The sequence below is a fragment of the Nomascus leucogenys genome, chromosome 21 (genome assembly GCF_006542625.1).
Source record: "Nomascus leucogenys isolate Asia chromosome 21, Asia_NLE_v1, whole genome shotgun sequence".
Lineage (NCBI taxonomy): Eukaryota > Metazoa > Chordata > Mammalia > Primates > Hylobatidae > Nomascus > Nomascus leucogenys.
The window spans coordinates 31,949,545-31,970,470 of NC_044401.1; the positions used below are offsets into that span (position 1 = coordinate 31,949,545).

Here is a 20,926-nt window from a genome sequence, read left to right on the forward strand (position 1 = left end):
GTAATTTTTTTTGTTTCCTTAAATCATAAGATGCATTGTATAATTACAATTTTTTTAAAGTACTGAATTTCCCCATTCCCCCATTCAGCATAGGAATGCTTAAATATGAAGACAACAACAATTCTTGGAAGGATAATTTAATTATATTAGAGAACTAAGTTATGGAGGTATCGGCACAAAATACTACGCTCAGGCTCTTGGTAAAGTTCATGAGGTGAACTGATGACAATATAGGTGTTCAATAGTTGTGCTATTTTTTCCCTAAACTTAAGCCTAACCCTCACTCTAAGCCTATAGTTATGTGTTGATTAAATGACGTAATTATAGGCTTAGGGTGTTGTAACACAGAGCAGCCTAAGTGGTATTTGAAATGAAACTGAGAAACTGCTTTTCTCCTTTAATCTTTTCTCTATGCATTTCTATGTTTTCTAGGTTTCAAAACACTAGAGGATAAAAATTCTTAAATTTTACAAAACAGATGAAGTATGGGTTGAAATTTTTAAAAAACCATACATTTCCTGGAACTTCTTAGTTTAAATGTATATATTGTTATATATTAGCATTATCCTGGAATTATCATATAATGAGGGCCTTCATAGGCATCAAAACCCAATTATTAATAACACTTAGACTTAATGTCCTTTACTGAATTGTACGAACCAGAATTTCTAGTGTGCCTTCAATTCTATACATTATTTGAACAAAATAAGAATTGCCATTATGAAAACAGAGTTGATTCACCTAGCAAGCATGGGTTCCATATTTGTATACAGTTGAAAAGCTGCGTAAGAGTGGGCATTTTGGGTAATTTTTTTTTAAAAAAAGAACACATGTGGATGAATGTTTTACTTCAAATGCCATTATTTTCTTTCAGATGTGCTGAATCTGATCTTCGATACAGTGTCAAATCTCCTAACCTGTAATGCAGGGCATTTTTTTATATTAAATGGAAAAATGTGAATTAAAAACAAAATAAAATGTTATTTAATAAAATAAACCAGATACAAAATCTTGCCTTGTATTTACAGATAAATTTTAATGGAATATTTCATGGTCTAACACAAATATGAGACCCAGTGACACTAAATCTTGTACAGCCTTTGGCTTACCCTGTATAACAAAATCTGTTATTTAAAGTAGACTATAAAATACTTTATGGTAAGTGAACTTCCAAAGACACAAAGAAAATCCTCCATAAATTTAAAAGCTTATCTGAAATCCTTATTGGCAGAAGCTTAGGTTGGATACATGATTAATTGCATTATCTTAGGTAGCTGAAATATATAATACTGGTTAGAGTATGAAGGTTAAAAAAATAGGTTTAGGTATTTTTGCTTCTGTTCCTACTCAACATTAGTAAACACACATAAGTGAATGTAAAATTACCTTTACAGAGTTTTAAAATTTTGGCAATCTCAAGCAAATTTCCCTAAGTCAGCAACATTTTTTTTACCCTTAGTCATCACTTTACATGGTTCATATATTCCAAGGAATAACGATTAAATGTTGTACAAATAAGATAACATTTATTTTACTGATGCTTAATTTTTAAAACTTCCACTTAGAAATTTACAAGGAAAATGGGCATCGTCGAGGAAAACTGAAATGGATGGCTAATATATGCAGTTGAAAAAAAGGAATTCAAAATAATGAGTTTGGCATAGAGAAGTATGTTTTGTACCATCGTTTTAATGACCTGTCACTGGAAAAAAGAAAGTTCCATCTTTCAATGTCTATTTTCAAGGTTAAGAGAATGTACTAAATGAATAGACAATTCGGTAATGTCCAACATATAACTAAAATTCAAATTTTATTTTTCCATATTTATCAGACAATTTTTTTCTGACAAGACTTTACTGAAAGATGAAGTGCAAATGGGAACCCTGTAAAAATGTTTATAAGAGTTGTACATGACATATTTTAAGCGCCGCTAAGTACACATTGAATACTTTGTAAGTATATAGGCATATCAACATGCAAGTGTCATGTACCAAATATTACAATATGCATTTTGTTTTTTGAAAATGTTAATGACAAGAGTAGATTCAATAACTGTGTTTCTCTATTTTCTGTGCTTATATGGTTAATTTTGTTGGATCTTCTTTATAGCACAGAATTTATTTTTTATGCTGTCATAAATATACCCTTCCAAAAGTTATGAATTTCATGTCATATAAATAGCACATTTTATTTTTGAAGCTACATTACTGGGAACACCTGCGTTTCTGGATACCATTTTCAGAGATAAGTCTTTAAATTATTTTTAACATGGCAGACTTGTTCTAATGTTGGTTATGTTGAAATGTTTATGATAAAAATGGAGCTTTCTTGAGGGAATATTTTTTGGGTGAATGAAAAGCTAAACAACAAATTCACAAATATTGATGTGAATGCAATATGAAGAAAACAGGTCAGTAATCTCAAATTCATAAATCCTTGGGTGATGACTTAACTGCGTCATTGAATCTACAATAAGAACAGTAGGTACAGTTAAATAAATTTGTAAAAAGATTAAAATTGTGTACATTTATAAGGAGAAAGAGTACTAGCTTTGAAAAATTTCTAGATTATTTTTCTTTCTATTTATGAGATTTATTCAATACATTAAAAACACAGAGAAAAGCAAAAAGGATAGAGATATAACAATTCAGTTTACATTTCATAGTTTTTTAACCAATTGGTGACCACTGCTTTCAAACATCAATATTTTATTGCGTATGATTTTCACTATCAGTAAATATAAAGAGAAAAGTGTCTACTAGCATCATGTACACGAAAAAGCATCTGAAGAAAGAAAGCATTTGAGGTTTGACAGTACTGTTTGTAAGTGTAATGTTGCATTTCATACCGCACTTAAAAGTCCATGTAGTTACTGCTGCTTTGACCCTGGATGTGGGAAAAGTGCTTAAGTGCTGAGCCCTGGTAGGTTTTTGTTTTGCCCCTGCAATCTTCAAATATCTTTTAACTTTTCTTCTTTTGAAATATACAGTATATTTCATAGGGGAAAATAGTGGGTTTTTTTTTGTTTTTTTTGTGTTTTTTTAACATCTTTTTCACATTTGGGCCCATTCTCTCCAAAATAATCATACATTTCTTGAGATATATATATAACTTGAGTTTCTTGAGTTATATATATATAACTTCTTGATATATATATGCATATAAAATATGTGACGATCAACCAAATATTATTGATAACATAACCACATAACATAGAAACATCTTACTTTAAGCATATTTTAGAGATTCACCATTATAATTTGAGATATTCATGTTTTTATTTTTTCCTACAGAAGAATCTGTCATTTCTTTTAGGATAATTAAATTACATCATTGAAAAATTCTTAATATGTCTATGTAGACAAAATGAAGTGGGCATTTGTGGCAATACTGTGCATTATATGAGGATTATTTATTAATAAGGAGAAAATTTTAAAATACTTAAATTTGTCTCATACAGATAATACTTGGTAAAATAATTCATATACATGATTTTTACTTTAAACACAGCATGAATTTTTAAGAAATTGTTACATTTTAAAAATTAAATATCAGATTGGATCGCAAAGTGTTGCCATTTTAATTATTTTTAAAAATCAATACAATTATATTAACATTGAAATATTAAATAGGTATGAGAAGGACTGTTCTTATAAAGTTATAATATTTTGCCTTTAGGAAAAGCTAATGATAGAAAAGGAAAAACAAATGCAGATTCATACACCATAGAATACACTGAAGAACTTGGCTTTTGAGACGTCCCAGGGGGTGGGGAGTGCACTGTTATAACAGTTCCGTAAGAATGCTTCCTGGGATATCTGGTAAATAATTATTTCCTCTATTTATATTGAAGTATCATAGCCCATGTTAAAAGTGAGAGGTAGAAGGATTATTGTAAGTATGCATGGCAGAGAACTTACCAGCTATATCCAATAACTATTGCATTCAATATTAATAATCTCAATACATAAAAAATGCTGATGATTTTAGAACCCATTCTTATACGTTGTCCCCTTTAACTCTCTTTATTATCTTGCTACTTTCAATCCATTGCCTTTGGAAGGGTATGAGTGCAAAGGGCTTGTTTGGGGGTAGAATAGAGAGAGAAAGGGAAAAAATGAATAGAAAAAGAAGTGATATTTAAAAATTCCCATTAAGATACAGTGACTTTAACTATTAAAATTACCCTATGTTCTTTCATTGAATACATTTGTACTTATAATAAAAGCGCTGCAATCTATGAAAACATGCACACATTTCAAACAAAACTGAAGAATTCCCAATTCAATGAGATATGACTTGAAATTTAAAACTCAGGTTATTTCTTTCTCTGCAACACTACCAAAAACTAATCCAAATAAAAATGTTACTGTGTCACATTAATAAGAAAAACGTAACTTGTCTTGAATTAGTTGTATTTTTAATGAACGCTTTAGTATGTGAGAGGTGAAGATTAGCAACCTCTTGGATCTTGCTGAAGAATTCTTTAAAATCCCTTTGCATTAAGTATCCAGCAATAGAACTGCAGATATTGCACTGAGTATATTTCAATATTGCCAGTGTATATTTGAAAACAAATTCTATTATCTACACTAAGATTTCCTCTTTCCCAATATTCAAAATGCATATTATAATTACATGGGTTTCCAACATCCATACACAGCAAGTACAAGATACTTACATGTACGTACACTGTAGTTACCTATATTTTGCATAGTTTTTAGTGTGTACTTTGTGCCACTTAATAAAAAGCATTACTCAACAGTAATTCTCATTGGGTGTTTCATTTATTTGGCTGTGATTACTGGTTATTTTTTGTTTTGTATTGTTTTATCAGAGATTACCATTTGCAAAGGGAAATAATATTGGGCAATTTTAGCGATTCTAAGTAATTAGCAATACCATGGGAAAGTTGCAGTAAGACATGAGGTTTTGCATTTTCTCCACAATTAAAAAGCATAATGTAAAATTTAATATTTGTTGTTCACTAAATTATCTTGATGTCCAAAGAAAAACAAAAGGCATTTGAAATGTTCCCCTTGGTAACACTTTGCAATAAGTGGCACTAAATTACACGATAACTGCTATGTTACATGGAAGAGCCATTACTGTCAAACAGCTGCTATACATGTGCCTATATGGAATCTCAATGCTGTTACAATCATGAGTACATAATTACAAATGAGCCTGTACTTTTGATTGAGATATTTATATTTTTACAAAGAAATAAAAATAAATGAGGTGTTAGTTTCTTTGCCATATTTAGGAAAGTTAGTTTTCTTTCTCTATTTGTTATTTTAATTGTGGAGTTTCAATGAAAGATTAAGCATCTTGAATCAATATGAGATCATCCAGTTTCTAGATTAAACTCCAATATCAGGTTCCTTAAACTGCTTCTTGGATTCTCTGGTAAAAGAAAACAAGTTGAAATTTCTCTCTCTTTTTGATTTCTCTTTCTCTCTTATACACACACATATACACACACACAAACACGCACACCATCAATACTCTGCTCATGCGCTCTGTCTTTAATCTTGCACTCACAAACATTTCTTTTTCCTCCTACGTTTGATAATAATCCTATCTAGAACACGCAAAAATGGAAAATAAAAAAGAAAAGAAAAATGCTGCTTAGACTTGATTTTGATGGAGGACAATCAAGTTACACTGTAAACAGTACACTGGCAGAGAATAGCTACTTTTGGTAAAGAATAATGCTCCATATTCTACTAAGGGTGTGTGTGTGTGCACACTGCTTCCATTGAGTTCCCTACCTACTGTGCTCACTTAGAAGAGACAGAAATTGACTCTATGCACACACAAGTGTGCACATTCCAGACAATGAAATTGACATCATTCTCGTTTAGAAATATTATGTCATTATTTTCTGACTTGTTGGAATAGAAATGAGCATAATTTTTACAATTTATTTTTTGTTTGGTTGAAAATTAAATAATTTTTACAGGTATGAAAATGTAACTTCATTGATATTATTTTCTCCAGTTCAGAACAGGGTGTCTCATTTAAAGCAAACTATATTTAACAGGCAAACATTTAATTAGATCCCACAAATTATAATACACCAGCATTTATAACTAGTGTAATAATCTAGTTGTTTTAGCTAACTGGTTTTATAAGAGTTCTAATGAGATTTTATATTACCCTGAAGGGTTAAAAGAGTCAAAAATCATGAAATGCAACCAATTTTGGATTTCTAATTTTACAGTGCTATAAATAATGATTGAGTTATTTAGGCAACAATTTAGTTGTTGGAGCCAAGTAGAATATAGATGAAATGAAGAGGGATGTAAATACGCCATCGATGAAGAGCAGCAATTTTGTAAGTGCATCCTGAAATTAGGCTTTAAATAGTAATTGATGATGCAGTTTATACAACTTACTTCTGTAATAAGAACCTTTCCATTTTGTACTAAGAGGATGAATTTTGCTTTGTGGAGTCTTTCTAAAGATTATGCATTGAAAGATATGAACAGTTTATAAACCTATTCTAGTTTCAATGTGTCTAGTAGCACCTACCTGATTCTCTCAAACTACCATACTATATTAACATATTATTGCATTTTTCCACAGATGGTATGGAGTGAACTGTAAAAACAAGCATGCAATCACATCAATGCAGACTTATTTCCTTAAAATGTCATACTGTATATGATTTATTATGTTAACACTCAACCACATCATATTATTTATGTTCTGTATATTCTGAAAAAGTGCTGCTTGACTGACATCGTCCTTTTTCTTTTATAAGAAATCAACAAGATAAATGCTTCAACAATCAAAAAAAAAACTTTAAAATTCTAACATTTTCCTTAAAAGATTTATACTTTTCTGATAAATAATCAAAGATACAGCACCCTTGTCTTTCATTTGATATTAATACATGATGTTGCACTCAACCATTCTTATTCCCCCAAAATATATTCCACAATACTATTTTTAAAACCATAGGCCATCATGCGTCAGACATCACAAGTATAGCTACCATATTGTCATATTTGTTTTCTTCTTAAAGGTGCAATGCTTGTAAATGGGATTTTTTAAAATCTAACTGGAGTTTTATTCTTTAGCATATAATAAATTTAATGAGAACTAATCTAACAATATTTTATTTTACTAGAAGAAATAATAAGACTTTAGATTAACTGTGTCATATTTAAGAATACAGCATTTCTTAATGGTTAAATACACCAAAATTTTAAAATCATCCAGAGAAAGAGACTTTCACTTTGGAGTTAAAAGCATGGCAGGAATTCTCTATCACTCACTGTTTCATCAGTTTGTACCTCACAAAATGCATAGACAGGAATTTGATATAAAGAATTAGTTCATTTATACAGAAAACATATCTTAAACACTTCTTTTTGGCAAACCAACATAGGTCAGCAGCTCTGGAACTGCAAAATGAAAATTTGTAAATTTTTAGCAAACTAAAATTTATTTTTAAGTTATTATTCAACTGTGGTTGTAATTTAAAACCTGAGGCTGTGCACTGGTTGTTAGCTTAAAATTACCTTTCCTTATAACATTGTGCTTCCATTGTATAACAAATAAAAATTAACAAGAACTAGAAAAATTTGTTGTTGAACAGTGCTAGGACATACAGACAAAAATACTAATACATGTTATCTACTTATAATATTGGTTTAAGTAATATCTAAAGGGATATAATGGAGGTTAGAAAATGCTTACTTATGACTGAATTACATACAGCCAAAAAAGTTAAATATGTATCAAATAATGTTTAATTGGATTTATTATATGCACTATATACAGATACTAAAATCTCTGAAAATTGTGCCCTATGGATACTTCAATATTTTTTAGGCAAGTGAATCTTTATGAAGCAAATAAATTATAGAATCAAATTAGAGAAATGAATTAAATCTTTGTGATTCCAAAAGCAGTAAATCATTTGGAATAATTTATTGATAAATGAAGCTACAATATCCTAATAGTAAGATCTATGTAATTATAGAAGATACCATGTCATGATTGCAATTGGTACACATGGCTCCTGTATCAAATGCTATCTTTCAATAGCAAATCGATACAGCTTTACCAGTATAATCTCCACCATTCCAAAAACTACACTATAGTGTTTTTTTTTAATTTTATGTTTTCTAGGACATGTTTCCAAAGCATGTTGTCTTTGAAGACAGACATGCAGAAAACATTAATTGTAAACCTCTAACCTTCACTTATTCTTAAGTACATTACGTCCTTCCCTAATCCTGTTACTTGTGAAAGCTGTCCAGTGGCAAACTGATAAGGTCTATGACTTGAAGGGGAAAAAATGGGGGAAAAAACTCTGCATACGTTTTTTAATGTATAAAAACCACTCAATATCATGATCCAAGGAGATGATTAACATTGTTAAGGCTGTATATTCAAGCACTGTATGTTAAAAGAGCAATGGTGTGAAATTTAGGCAGTAAGAAATGTCCTGCATTATGGATGGTACAGTAATTAAAGAATGATGCTTTCAACAGCTGATTGTTGGTATACACTGGCTACTGATAGCAGTACAGTATGGGAGTTAATAAGGGTAGCAGACGATGGTAGAAATGAATTCTGAAAGATGATAGCCAGTTTTCTCCAGCAGTCAGCCTGGTAGTAAAACTCAGAATCTTGGCCTGCATCTTAAATGAAATACTCTTTTTTCTCTTCAGCATTGACTTGGCTGCCTTCAGCATTGATAATGGCTGTATCAGCATCTGGTGCATCTTCAGCTCCTTTAGCTTCATTTGTTAAATACGTTCCTGCATATATTGGAAGAAAAATATGTTAGCTCTGTGAGACTGGTAAAATACCCAGCATTAAAGCTACATTATTTGGGAAAAAACTTTCGCCAGAGTTTTGAGACCTAATATGCTACCCGATTGACTCTTCTGAAGTTGCACTCCTTCCTTTCAGTTTTCGGGTATGCTGCAGGTGAAGTTGTGGCTTGATTTACTACAGGCAAGAGCCAAACTGAAATGGGTAATAAGTAATTGTGACTTCTTTAATGATGGATAAAATCAATGTGAACCTCATAGCTGGAGCAAACAAGGTCTTTTGTGAATATTTTTTTTTTTTTTTTTGAGACGGAGTCTTGCTCTGTTGCCCAGGCTGGAGTGCAGTGGTGCAATCTGGGCTCACTGCAAGCTCCCCGTCCCGGGTTCACGCCATTCTTCTGCCTCAGCCTCCCAAGTAACTGGGACTACGTTTTGTCAAGATCTTAAAAATGGTCATGTCAAACTTGTCACCGTTTATTTTGGTAAACTTCTTTAAAAGTAGGTTATAGCAATAAAGTGGTACCTGGCCCGTTGCACAATATATATTTTCCTCACTAAATATGGTTGCACAGATGTTCACAAACTGACAAACAAAAACATCAACCAAATAGTTGTAGTTGGATTTCAGTTCTAGAAATAAATTACAAACTTTCTTCCATATTTTTTCTATTTTTCTGAGCCAGTGGCTTACTCTATGACATCTGGCCATTGGCTAAACATTATTTTGCTAAGCTAATCCAACTTTAAATTTAAGTAAAATGATTAAGAATTCACTGAAATAATTTAGCATTTCTCTCTATCTCCCTATTCTACACACATGTACAGAAACATATATGCGCTGGTATCATATTTTATAATGAAGTTAGTCTAGAATATTTCGCCAACATTGAGTACTCTGACTAAATATAACGTACCTTTATGCCTTGCCAGATATCGACCAAGCAGAAAGATAGAACACAGCGTGACAAATACAACTACAGCCACTATTCCTCCTATGAGAGCATGGTCAGGGCCATTCTGGCCAGCCAAAGCATTAGGATCTGGAAAAGACAGGAAAATATTGTTCCAGTTAATGTGTTTAGTCATAGAATACATAACTGCGTTAGAATGAGTTATTTTGAAAATTAACATGATTTATATTAAATAATACATTAACGTGTGTTACACCAGTCATCCTATGAACAAATATTATACTATACTAGGTATCTGGGGATATAACATTTGATATATGAATCACTATTGCCATTGCGCTTACATTTTAAGGAAAAGATTGGATAAGCAAATATACATATATCATTTTGTATAGATACAGGCCTTTCCTTCCTCCTCACCTCCATCTGAAAATATATGTGTGTATGCCTGTATATTTCTTTGGTGTGAGTAACACAACTATATTGTTATCTATTTAAAATAATGTCATGAGAAAGCCTGGGGCCAAAAATGATAATTTGAGATTTATCATTGTATAAATGTTATTTACAGCTATGGAAATTGACTAATTCACCCATTGGTGTCTAGATGGAGAAAAGAAGAGGTCTGAGAACTGACCACTGGAAACTTCCATATTTAAAATTCAGGAAGAGGAGGAACTTCTAGTTGTGCAGAGTGAAAAGGAGAGAACATTCAGATAGGAAGCGATATTGGAGAAAACACTAGTTGATCAAAGCGAAGAATGTATTTTGGTGGGAAAGCAGGGGTTGAGACTGTTAAATGCTGTTGATAGAAACAGGAAGATGAATACTCAGCATCAAGATTTAGATGCCAGAGGAACTTGTGATTCTAGAGAAAGTGATTGGAAAGAGACAAATTAATAATATACTTTCATGTTCTGTGTTTACCAGGATTTTACAGGCAAGAGATCAGCCCAGAAAAGGATGGCCAGTTTTCAAGAAGAAATGAAAAGGTCATTGTATTGATCGCCGTTCTAACTGGGGTGAGATGGTATCTCATTGTGGTTTTGATTTGCATTTCTCTGATGGCCAGTGATGATGAGCATTTTTTCATTGAGGAAGACATTGTGGTGATTCCTCAGGGATCTAGAACTAGAAATACCATTTGACCCAGCCATCCCATTACTGGGTATATACCCAAAGGACTATAAATCATGCTGCTATAAAGACACATGCACACGTATGTTTATTGTGGCACTACTCACAATAGCAAAGACTTGGAACCAACCCAAATGTCCAACAATGATACACTGGATTAAGAAAATGTGGCACATATATACCATGGAATACTATGCAGCCATAAAAAATGATGAGTTCATGTCCTTTGTAGGAACATGGATGAAGCTGGAAACCATCATTCTCAGCAAACTATCGCAAGGACAAAAAGCCAAACACTGCATGTTCTCACTCATAGGTGGGAATTGAACAATGAGAACACTTGGGCACAGGAAGGGAAACATCACACACCAGGGCCTGTCGTGGGGTGGGGGGAGGGGGGAGGGATAGCATCAGGAGATATACCTAATGCTAAATGACGAGTTAATGGGTGCAGCACACCAACATGGCACATGTATACACATGTAACAAACCTGCACGTTGTGCACATGTACCCTAGAACTTAAAGTGTAATAAAAAATATATATACAAAAAAAGAAATTAAAAGGTCAAAAGAATACCGAGACATTTAGGCATTCAAAAGTTTGGAAAATTATCTCTTTATAGAAGGATAAAACTGAGTGAAGACCTGGGCAATAAAATCCACTAAGACTCAGCCCTATGACAAAGATCAGATTGAGTGTACTTCCTCCTCTCCCAGGTTCATTGCTGCAGATAGCCTCAGGATAGCTATTTATAATTTACAGATGGATTTAAGGGAGAATGAAAGTAAAGAAATAAATTAGGCTTGGCAAGAATGCCTTCAAAAACTAGAGCTGGATTATAGGAACATTAATCTGACAAATAGATTGTGAGTCTTCTGTATTTTTAATGTAACTGCTGTGTCAAAGGATCATCTGTCTAGATAGAAAAAAAAAGTCTGACTGTTTGAAACTTCAAACAACGTCTAGACACCTAAACTTGCTGAATGCAAAACGTGGACTATAAAAGCTATGTATCCCTGATGGAGGACATACTCCCTGACACCTACTTCAAATACAATCATGGACTATGGCTAACTAGGTTGAACTCAACAGAAGGTAGAATTTGGGAAAGCAAAAAGGAATGAATAGAGGAGAATCCAGGTTCTTCAGGGAACAACAACACTTGCCAAGACCGAGGGGACTTGTAATGCCAGCCTGGCATGTTTTTATAATTGCTACAGATCCCTGATTACCCTGTGTATAGCATTCTTGGTTTAATTCCAAATGGGAGTATTTATTATGAAGTGCTCCTCCTCTATCATGTGTACTGTGTATGCGATGGAGGGGAGGATTAAAAACTTGTCTTCTTTTCACTTCTTTTCATCAGATATGGTGAAGAGAATTGTGCGTATCTGAGGATCTTGACCTTTGAGTTGGATACCTTGGTTTGATGGAATTTTACGTTGTTTCTTTAGAAGGGATGTGGTAGTGGTTTGTGTAAAGGAAAAGAGGTGAAAAAATATTTGGTGATCAGAAGGGTATATTGGGGCAGAGATTTCTGGCTGATAAGAAACATTTTATTTGCTTTCAGTTATTAGAACTAGGCATTTTCCAGTCTCTGTTACAGTTGATTAAACAAAGTGATTTGTATTCTAGACAACTAAATGAAGGCTCAGCCGATAAAAAAAACCTCACACATGTAAGCCTCCTGGGTGATCTCAGGAGATGAAAGTTGTAGATAAGAGAGTCAAAGGAGTAAGTAAAGCTATTGGTCACTAAATCTCTGCCTGAAAAAAAAAATTAACAATACATGCTATGTTTCGTTTTGTTTTATGTTTTGCCCAGGCTGGAGTTCAGTGAGTGGCATGATCTCAGCTCACTGCAACCTCCGCCTCCCAGGTACAAGCGATTCTACTGCCTCAGCCTTCCAGGTAGCTGGGATTACAGGTGCCCACTACCATAGCTACTTAGCCTCGGCTAATTTTTGTATTTTTTTTAGTAGAGACAGGGTTTCACCATGTTGGCCAGGCTAGTCTCGAATTCCTGACCTCAAGAAATCCACCCACCTCGGCCTCCCGAAGTGCTGGGATTACAGGTGTGAGCCACTGCACCCAGCCTAACAATACACCTTTGAAATGCCTGTTGCAGGTCGGGGTGAGGGGGTGGGGGAAGCTTTACTTTAAAAACATTAACTGTTAAAATTAAAGTTATAACAGTTAATTTTAGCTCTCTAATATCTATTTCTTGTACTTCCCTACATTTTTATCATTGCCCATGAATATCCAAAAATGAGGAAAAAATAAACCTGTTATATTTCTGAATTCTCTATTCATATTATTTGTGATATACTTTGGAATAAGTTTAAAAATCCACCTCTTGCTCAAGTTTTCATATACAGACAGTCATAAATCATATCCATTTTATTTGCTGAATATCTTGCAGAACTGGGCACTCTTTTAGCGAACTTAGAAATCATTTTTGTTCATACATCTCTGCACCTGTCTTTTTTGCTGAAGGTAAATTCTAAAAAGTATTTCTGGATCAATGGTATAAATATTTTATAAACGCTTTTGATAAATATTGTCAATGCACATTGGCGAAAAATTGTACAAATTCAACCCTCCCCCCACATCAACAGTACCTAAGGGATTCTTTTCTCCATATTGCATTAACATCAAAATATAATTTTAAAAAATTTTGCCATTCTGATGTGGAAAAGTAACATCTAAATTTAAATGTTTTGGATTAATGAAATTACAGGTTAATATAATAATGTCTAAATATTTTCAGCTATTTTAATTCATTACTTTTTAAATGCCTGTCTATGCAATTTGTCCATTTTTCTGTTTAAATTTCACTTTAACAGCTCTCTTTAAAGATTAACAATTTTTAACAAGTTCGCTTTATTTTTCATTTTTGGTATTTTCAGATAGATTAGTCTTACAACTTTATGTAATCAAATCCATTAAATTATTATGTTATGACATGTGGCTTGTGGGTCATGGAATAAAACCCTTTTGCAATAAGATTACATGCATATAAATCTTTATTGTCATATAACCCTTTAGTTATTATACCTTAATCCTTCTAAAATGTATTGTGGTCTATGATTTGAGGCTAAAGTGTTAAAATATAACTTCCGTTTTTACAGCCAGCTGTCCCCCACACAATTTCTTTAGTCAATAATTTTATGTAGCTTACCGTAAAATAATCGTGTATATATTTTATATGTTTCCGCACATTCTAGTCTATATGAGTGATCTGTACGCCCAATCTTACACCAGTATTATGGTTTTAAAAATCAGTTGAAAGACTTCTAAAAGACACCCCCTATCAAGTTCAGAAAAATTTTGGAAGAATCAAAATGTAACAGATTATTTATTGGGATTTATAAACTTATAAATACATTTTGTTTTATATAGTGTATTATCCAGAATCAGCGTGATTCTTTAACAATTCAAACATTCAGTGTCTTTTAGTAAGTTGTGTAGTTTTCTGGTATTGGATCATATGTTTGCATTAACGTTATTTTCTCTTCTTAAACAAAATTTTTAATAATTGAAAATGTTTAAATATTAAGACATTAAAAATATTCAAAGCTGTTATTATTATTATTATTACTGAGACATAGCCTTGCTCTGTAGCCCAGGCTGGAGTGCAGTGGTGTGATCTTGACTCACTGCAACCTCCACCTCCCGGGTTCCAGTGATTCTCCTGCCTCAGCCTCCCAAGCAGCTGGGACTACAGACGCGCACCATCACGCCCAGCTAATTTCTGTATTTCCAGTACAGATGGGGTTTCACCATATTGGTGAGGCTGGTCTTGAACTCCTGACCTCGTGATCTGCCTGCCTCAGCCTCCAAAAGTGCTGGGATTACAGGCCTGAGTCACTGCGCCCGGCCGTTATTATTTTTTAATTAAATTGTATGTTTTCTGTGTTAGTCCGTTCTCATGCTGCTAATAAAGCCGTACCTGTGGGCCAGGTAATTTACAAGGAAAAAGAGGTTTAAGGGACTCAGAGTTCCTGTCTCAAAAATAAATAAATAAATAAATAAATAAATAAATAAATAAATAAATTATCTTTACATATCGTTGAATTTTCTTTTCTCATTTTTAATCTTACTATTGGGATGACTTGAACAAAGACTGTCTGTTCTGATGCTGATGGTATTTCCTGCTCATTCTTAATGCTGTAGCTCAATTCAGGTACAGCTATCTTTGCAACTGAAATATGAATTATATGACATCTGTACCTAGTAAATGGAATGGAGGTAGTGTCTTACGATATAGGTCACTATTAGGGAAAGGTTTCATTGATTTATTTAATTTTTTTGCCTATAATCTTCATTCTTACAGTAGAATCTCAGATTATATATGTAGGCCATTTTCCCTTTCTTTTTTTTGACATTAAAACGATTTGACTGTTAAAATTTGTTGTAGATCAATTTAAATTTATCATGTTCATTATTGTTTTCAGTTTGTTTCAGATACATTCAGAAATAGGTTAATATAACTTTCGAAGAAATTAATTTATAACACATATTTATTGGATCCCATTCATTCTTATAATCTGTGAAGGAAATACTTCAACTTTCATCTTTCATTTCATTGACAAAGTAAATCAACATATTTTCATAGGATTTTAAGGTTTTAAAGATAATATGGATATGAAAAAAGTTACTTTATATGTCTACAAGTGTATTTTTTAAAAAGTAATATTTTTGGCTATGCTTTTTTTTAAATCCCCATAACTGTTAGAACTAAGAGCCTCTCCTTAAGTTTTTATTCTTAGCAACTAAAACAAATGTTTGGGATTGAGGATACCTGAATGATGCAGGAAGAGTACATCATTTAAATGGCTACATTTCAATGGAAATTTCTCATATTTCCTCTCACATCTACCTCCTATTTCATAGCAATAAAAAGACGAAGTAAAGTCTTCTGAAATTTCTTAACAGAGAGCTGTGTCTGCATTGTTATTCAGATAAATACATCATTTATTGTTAAAGATCATTTTTCATTCTCAAGCATTAGCCCATGATTTGTTGGCATTAGCCTGTTAATGTTGGAGTAAATTTCAGGAGATGTGATAATACATTAGTAATCTCTTTTACCTGACAATGCAAAAAACGCAAAACTTTCTGTAAACATAAAACTTTCTGAACTTAACAACTTTCATTTGGAGTTATTTGATGCTTAGTAAAGACTCCAAAGAGAAAATTATGTCAAATTATAATACCTAAGGTCAGTAATTTTAAATATTTACAAGAGTGAAAAATAACACTAATTTATAGTTTTATTTAAAATCTTAATATGGAGAAATCCTAAATTATGTAATTCTATCTTTGAAACCATTGCTGGGGTTTCTATCAAGGTCTAGTCTATCGTGTTTTCTGTTATTAAAATACAAGGTACAAACTCAAAAAGGAAGAATTTCTGGCCTTTTAAGATAACAGTATGTAGAAAATATGAATGCAAATAGCTCTTCATTCTAGTGTTGGAATTTTTTTTTTTTTTTTTGAGACGGAGTCTCACTCTGTCACCCAGGCTGAAGGGCAGGGGTGCAATCTCAGCTCACTGCAACCTCCGCCTCCTGGGTTCAAGCGATTCTCCTGACTCAGCCTCCCAAGTAGCTGAGATTATAGGCGCGCGTCACCATGCCAGGCTAATTTTGGTATTTTTAGTGGAGACAGGGTTTCACCATGTTGACCAGGGTGGTCTTGAACTCCTGACCTCAGGTGATCCACCTGCCTAGGCCTCCCAAAGTGCTAGGATTACAGGTGCGAGCCACTGCATCCGGCCATGTAAAATTTTTTTAATGAAAAATATTGTTATTATATTTGATTTTCAGTTATAAATATAAAGGTAGGAAATAATTAAGATTTAAATCATTTTATTTAAAATATTTTAAAATTAAGTTCCAAGGACATTTTTATAGAAAGAAAGTGATTATTATTCAATTGTTATTATATATTAAAATAAATATGTTTTCAAAGTCGAATTTTGATTAACAGAAAACTCAGTGAAAATTTTTCAAGTGGAAGACACTGCTTACAAACTCTGGATTTACAAATTGTTTACACCAAGCCTTAAACCATTTACTGCTATCTGTGTGACACAGGTCAGGTTTTTTAGCCTTCTCATCTTTAGAATGTGAATACTTATTTCCCAGCATTGTCAGCGACTAAATGTATCAATACTCTTAAATGGCTTAGAAGAATGTCTGACACAAAGGAAGCACTATCCAAATGTTAGTTTGATGAGGGAAAAAAAAAAGAGTTGGAAAGTATAAGCTGCCATGTGGAAAAATATAGGTTTCCTTTTTCAGCCTTTTAAAAGACTCATTCAGGACTTTCACATGGAGTACCATGTGAAAACTGTGAACCATTCTAAGTGTTTCTTTGAAAGATTAGGGAAAATATTAATACAGAAAGATTTGTATACCATGAGATTAGATGGAAAAAGAATCTGGTGGCAGTCTGATGGGCGAGGATTAAATAAGAGAATAATTTGTTGAGTATTTAATCTGTGTCAGGATCTATGTAACACATTGCAATTTTATTCAGTGTATGTAAAGTGTGTACTCCGAAAAATCATATTTATTATAAATAAAAGATTGATAAACCATGAAACAGCTTGCTTAAACTAGTTTTGAAATAATCTTGGAAAAGCTTTAAAATTAACTATGGAAGTCAGTTTTTAGTATGGCTAAGATGACTCCTATTTTGGGATCAAGAGCTGGTTGAGGTCATTTATAGCATTTTATTTTTCCACATTGTCTGTATTCTCTTTTTTCTATCATGATGGAGAATCCAATGCCCATCCATGCTAAATAATCTCCTGTTATTTATGCTTCTTCATCCTGTAAGGTATACTTCTTTCCCTCTGGGCATGCAAATTCCAAACAACAGTGATCAGTCTCTCTATGTCAATTATCCTTGAATTATTTAATCCAGGAGTTTACCCCTCCAGATTAATTCACTTGTTTAAGTTTTATCTTCCCCCAAAGATATAAGTTTTCTTGAAGATAAAGGTTGTTTCTTATGCTTGTAATATAGCTGTAACAGCACTTTTACACAGTTCTTAAAGCTAAGCAAATTGAGTGAATGAATAATATTAAATTCTTATGCTAAATTCCAAACAGAGATTGCTTTTTATATGCCAATTTGCTGTGCTGAGCAATGGATCACTGCCCCTTCATAATATTAAATTATAGTAAAACTGTTACTATCAAGTATAAATGACTCATCCAGATGTGTACTTCATTACTGCTTTTTATAATTTGATTCTAACATTAAATTAGAATTTTTTCCATATACTTAAGGGCCCACTTTCCCCTATTTAAAAAGAATAATTCTTCAGAAAGAGGGGCACTGTGGTACAACATTAGAAACAGTTATACATAATTTATGGGAAAAAATAAACTGTTCTTTGACATTAGCAAAGTCCCTGGAGAGAAATGCATCACTGCACTCACTCAAGGCCCATCTATTATGTCCTAATTTTATGTACAATTACTGTTTCTGACAAAAACGCTTAAGAATACTATCTAAGAGATAGAAAACATGAAAACACATAATTCTTCATATTTGTGCAGTGATTTGCACATAGTTTTAACTATACATAATATGTGTAGAAACTTTATGAGTTTTAAATTAAGGCTACATCATACAACATATTTTCAATGATGGGTTAAAAGCAAATCCAAGCAAACACAAAATTTAATCTTTCCTCTCAGAATGTATTTAGTGTAACATAAATTTATTTTCCCATGAAGCTAATAAAAAACAAATGGCCCTGCCTGTTTATATCTGTAAGAGTACATAAGTTTCCTATTCACAACGTTTTGGGCCACACTAATTATAAAATCACCATTTTCTTTGTTTCAGTTTGGTTTGTTTTTAGTGTTCCAAGGCTGTTTAGCTTAGAGACACAATCAATTTACAAACTGTTTCAGTAAGTGCAATGTGATTATCAGGAGTGCAGAAGGAAAGTGTTGCCACTCCGTGCACTAATTTCATGCACTGGAGGGCAGCTTCCCTCCTGGGAAGATTGTCCCTTTTCGTGATCTGATCTGCTCATCCTTTCTTCATTATTTACAGACATCCTAATTATTTCACAATCGATTTTATTAATTTATATTTATACATAATCAATAATGTGCTGGGCACAAATAAAATACGTCCTTGAAAAAGATACCCTGTTTTTTCTTCAGAGCAAAAATTAAATGGAAAATGTATCCGAACATGGTATTTCTATTTTTGGAAAAAGTAGGTTCTAGCATAGTTCTCTTCCTTTCAGTGATATTTTTTGCTGGTGAATGCAGGCTAGTATTTCCTTGACTATTTCAAGTGAGGAAATTTTTTAGCTCTGAAGAATTTGAACAACTCCAGAGAGGACTCTCAACCAGCAGAGCAGTGCAGCTATTAGAACTAATGGTCCTTCACAAAATGCTTCACCTCCTTTCTCACTGACGTTCATAAAGTGAGAGAACTTTCCATGAGGAGATTACCTGTGTGATAACAGGAGGAAGGTGAAAGAAAAGAATGTTTTTTAAGGCTATCTAGGTGATCAAACGGAAAATAAAATAAACTTATTTTGGTAATCTATGGATTGGTAATCTATGGATTACCATAGATTATCATGAGGCCATTTGCTGCTGAGAAAAGTCAGCTAAGTTTTCCATTGGGCACATAACGTAGAGTCTAATTTTCCTTCATAAAATAGTAGTCTCTGTTTAAGCTCAGATATCTCAAATAGTATTTCACTCAAGTTTCCATGTGACCAGTGTAGAGTTTCAGTTTCTCCGTCTATAAATGAGAATATGTACTTGCTCTGCTTTTCTCAAAACAGTCATTGTTAAAAAATCAGTTTATAATGAATCTGCTAAGGTCTGAATGTTTGTGTACCTCCAAAATTCATGTGTTGAAATCTTAATCACCAATGTGATGATATTAGGAGGTGGAGCCTTTGGAACATGATTAGGTCGTGAGAGTTCTTCCCTCATTGGTGGAATTAGTGCCCTAAAATAAAAAAAAATTAGCAAGGCATGGTGGCATGCCTGGCTAATCTCAGCTATTCAGGAGGCTGAGGCAGGAGTATCTCTGGAACCCAGGAGGCAGAGTTTGCAGTGAGCTGAGATCGTGCTACTGCACTCCAGCCAGGGTGACAGAGCAAGAATCCCTCTAAAAAAAAAAAAAAAAAAGAGGGGATGCCCAGAGAGTTGCATTGCTTTGCCCCTTTCACCATGTGAGTACACAGAGAATACACTATCTATGAACCAAAAAGCAGGCCCTCACCAGACACTGAATCTGCCTGCACCTTGATATCATAATTCTCAGCATCCAGAACTGTGAGAAACAAATTTCTGTTGTTTATAAACTACCCAACTGGTGGTATTTTGTTATAGCAGACCAAATGGGCAAAGACAGAAGATATGCATATGTCATACCTAAAAAGTGTTCAATAAATATGCAAATAAAACAATGAGCTTCATAAGGTTAGACATCGTGCAACAAGCCTGCATTTTCTAATTTGGGGTTGCTTTCATCAGAAAAAAAATATATACTAAAATTCATTTCACAGTGCCTAGTTTATTTGATGTGATCTATATAAATTGCTGTTTTTTATTCTGTTGCTTCATGTCTTTCTCTCTTGGAGCTGTTCTGCCTTCAATGTCAACAATACCAAACTCTTCACACATCACTGTTCTCTGTCTACACACATAAAATAAATAAATAGGAACAACCATTAAAAAAAAATAAATGACTTCAATATGACATTGCCATATATCTATTTTGGCAATGTATTCTGTGAAAATCTAAAAAGATAAATTAAGGTATGTTTAAGCAGAATGGAAGTTAAATATATTATATGCAATTATCTTTGCCTAAGAGTAAAATATAGATGTAAACACATTTCTTCTTAAGCCGAACTAAAAAAAAAAGGACACATGACTTGATTATAATTAAATTAAGCACACTTTCAGAGGAAACAACAAAAATAGTATAGAATTTTTTAAATACTTAGTATAATAAAGAATAAATATTTGCCTATGAGATCGTGTATAGACTCCACATTATTCTAAATTTTTCAGTCTGTA

General features: G+C 32.9%; 1 protein-coding gene across 3 annotated transcripts in view; it reads right to left on the bottom strand.

Moving 5' to 3' along the window:
* Positions 1–1,011: 1,011 nt before the first annotated feature.
* The window catches only part of CADM2 (cell adhesion molecule 2), a 1,106,513-nt gene continuing 1,086,598 nt past the window's right edge, over positions 1,012–20,926 (bottom strand). For all 3 annotated transcript variants that reach the window (XM_003255142.3, XM_030801642.1, XM_003255141.2), the window contains 2 exons: positions 9,710–9,835; positions 1,012–8,780 (listed from right to left, as the gene is read on the bottom strand). In XM_003255142.3, coding sequence (XP_003255190.1) covers positions 8,662–8,780; positions 9,710–9,835 — 245 coding nt within the window. In that variant the 3' untranslated portion in view covers positions 1,012–8,661. The remainder of the gene's footprint in view (positions 8,781–9,709; positions 9,836–20,926) is intronic.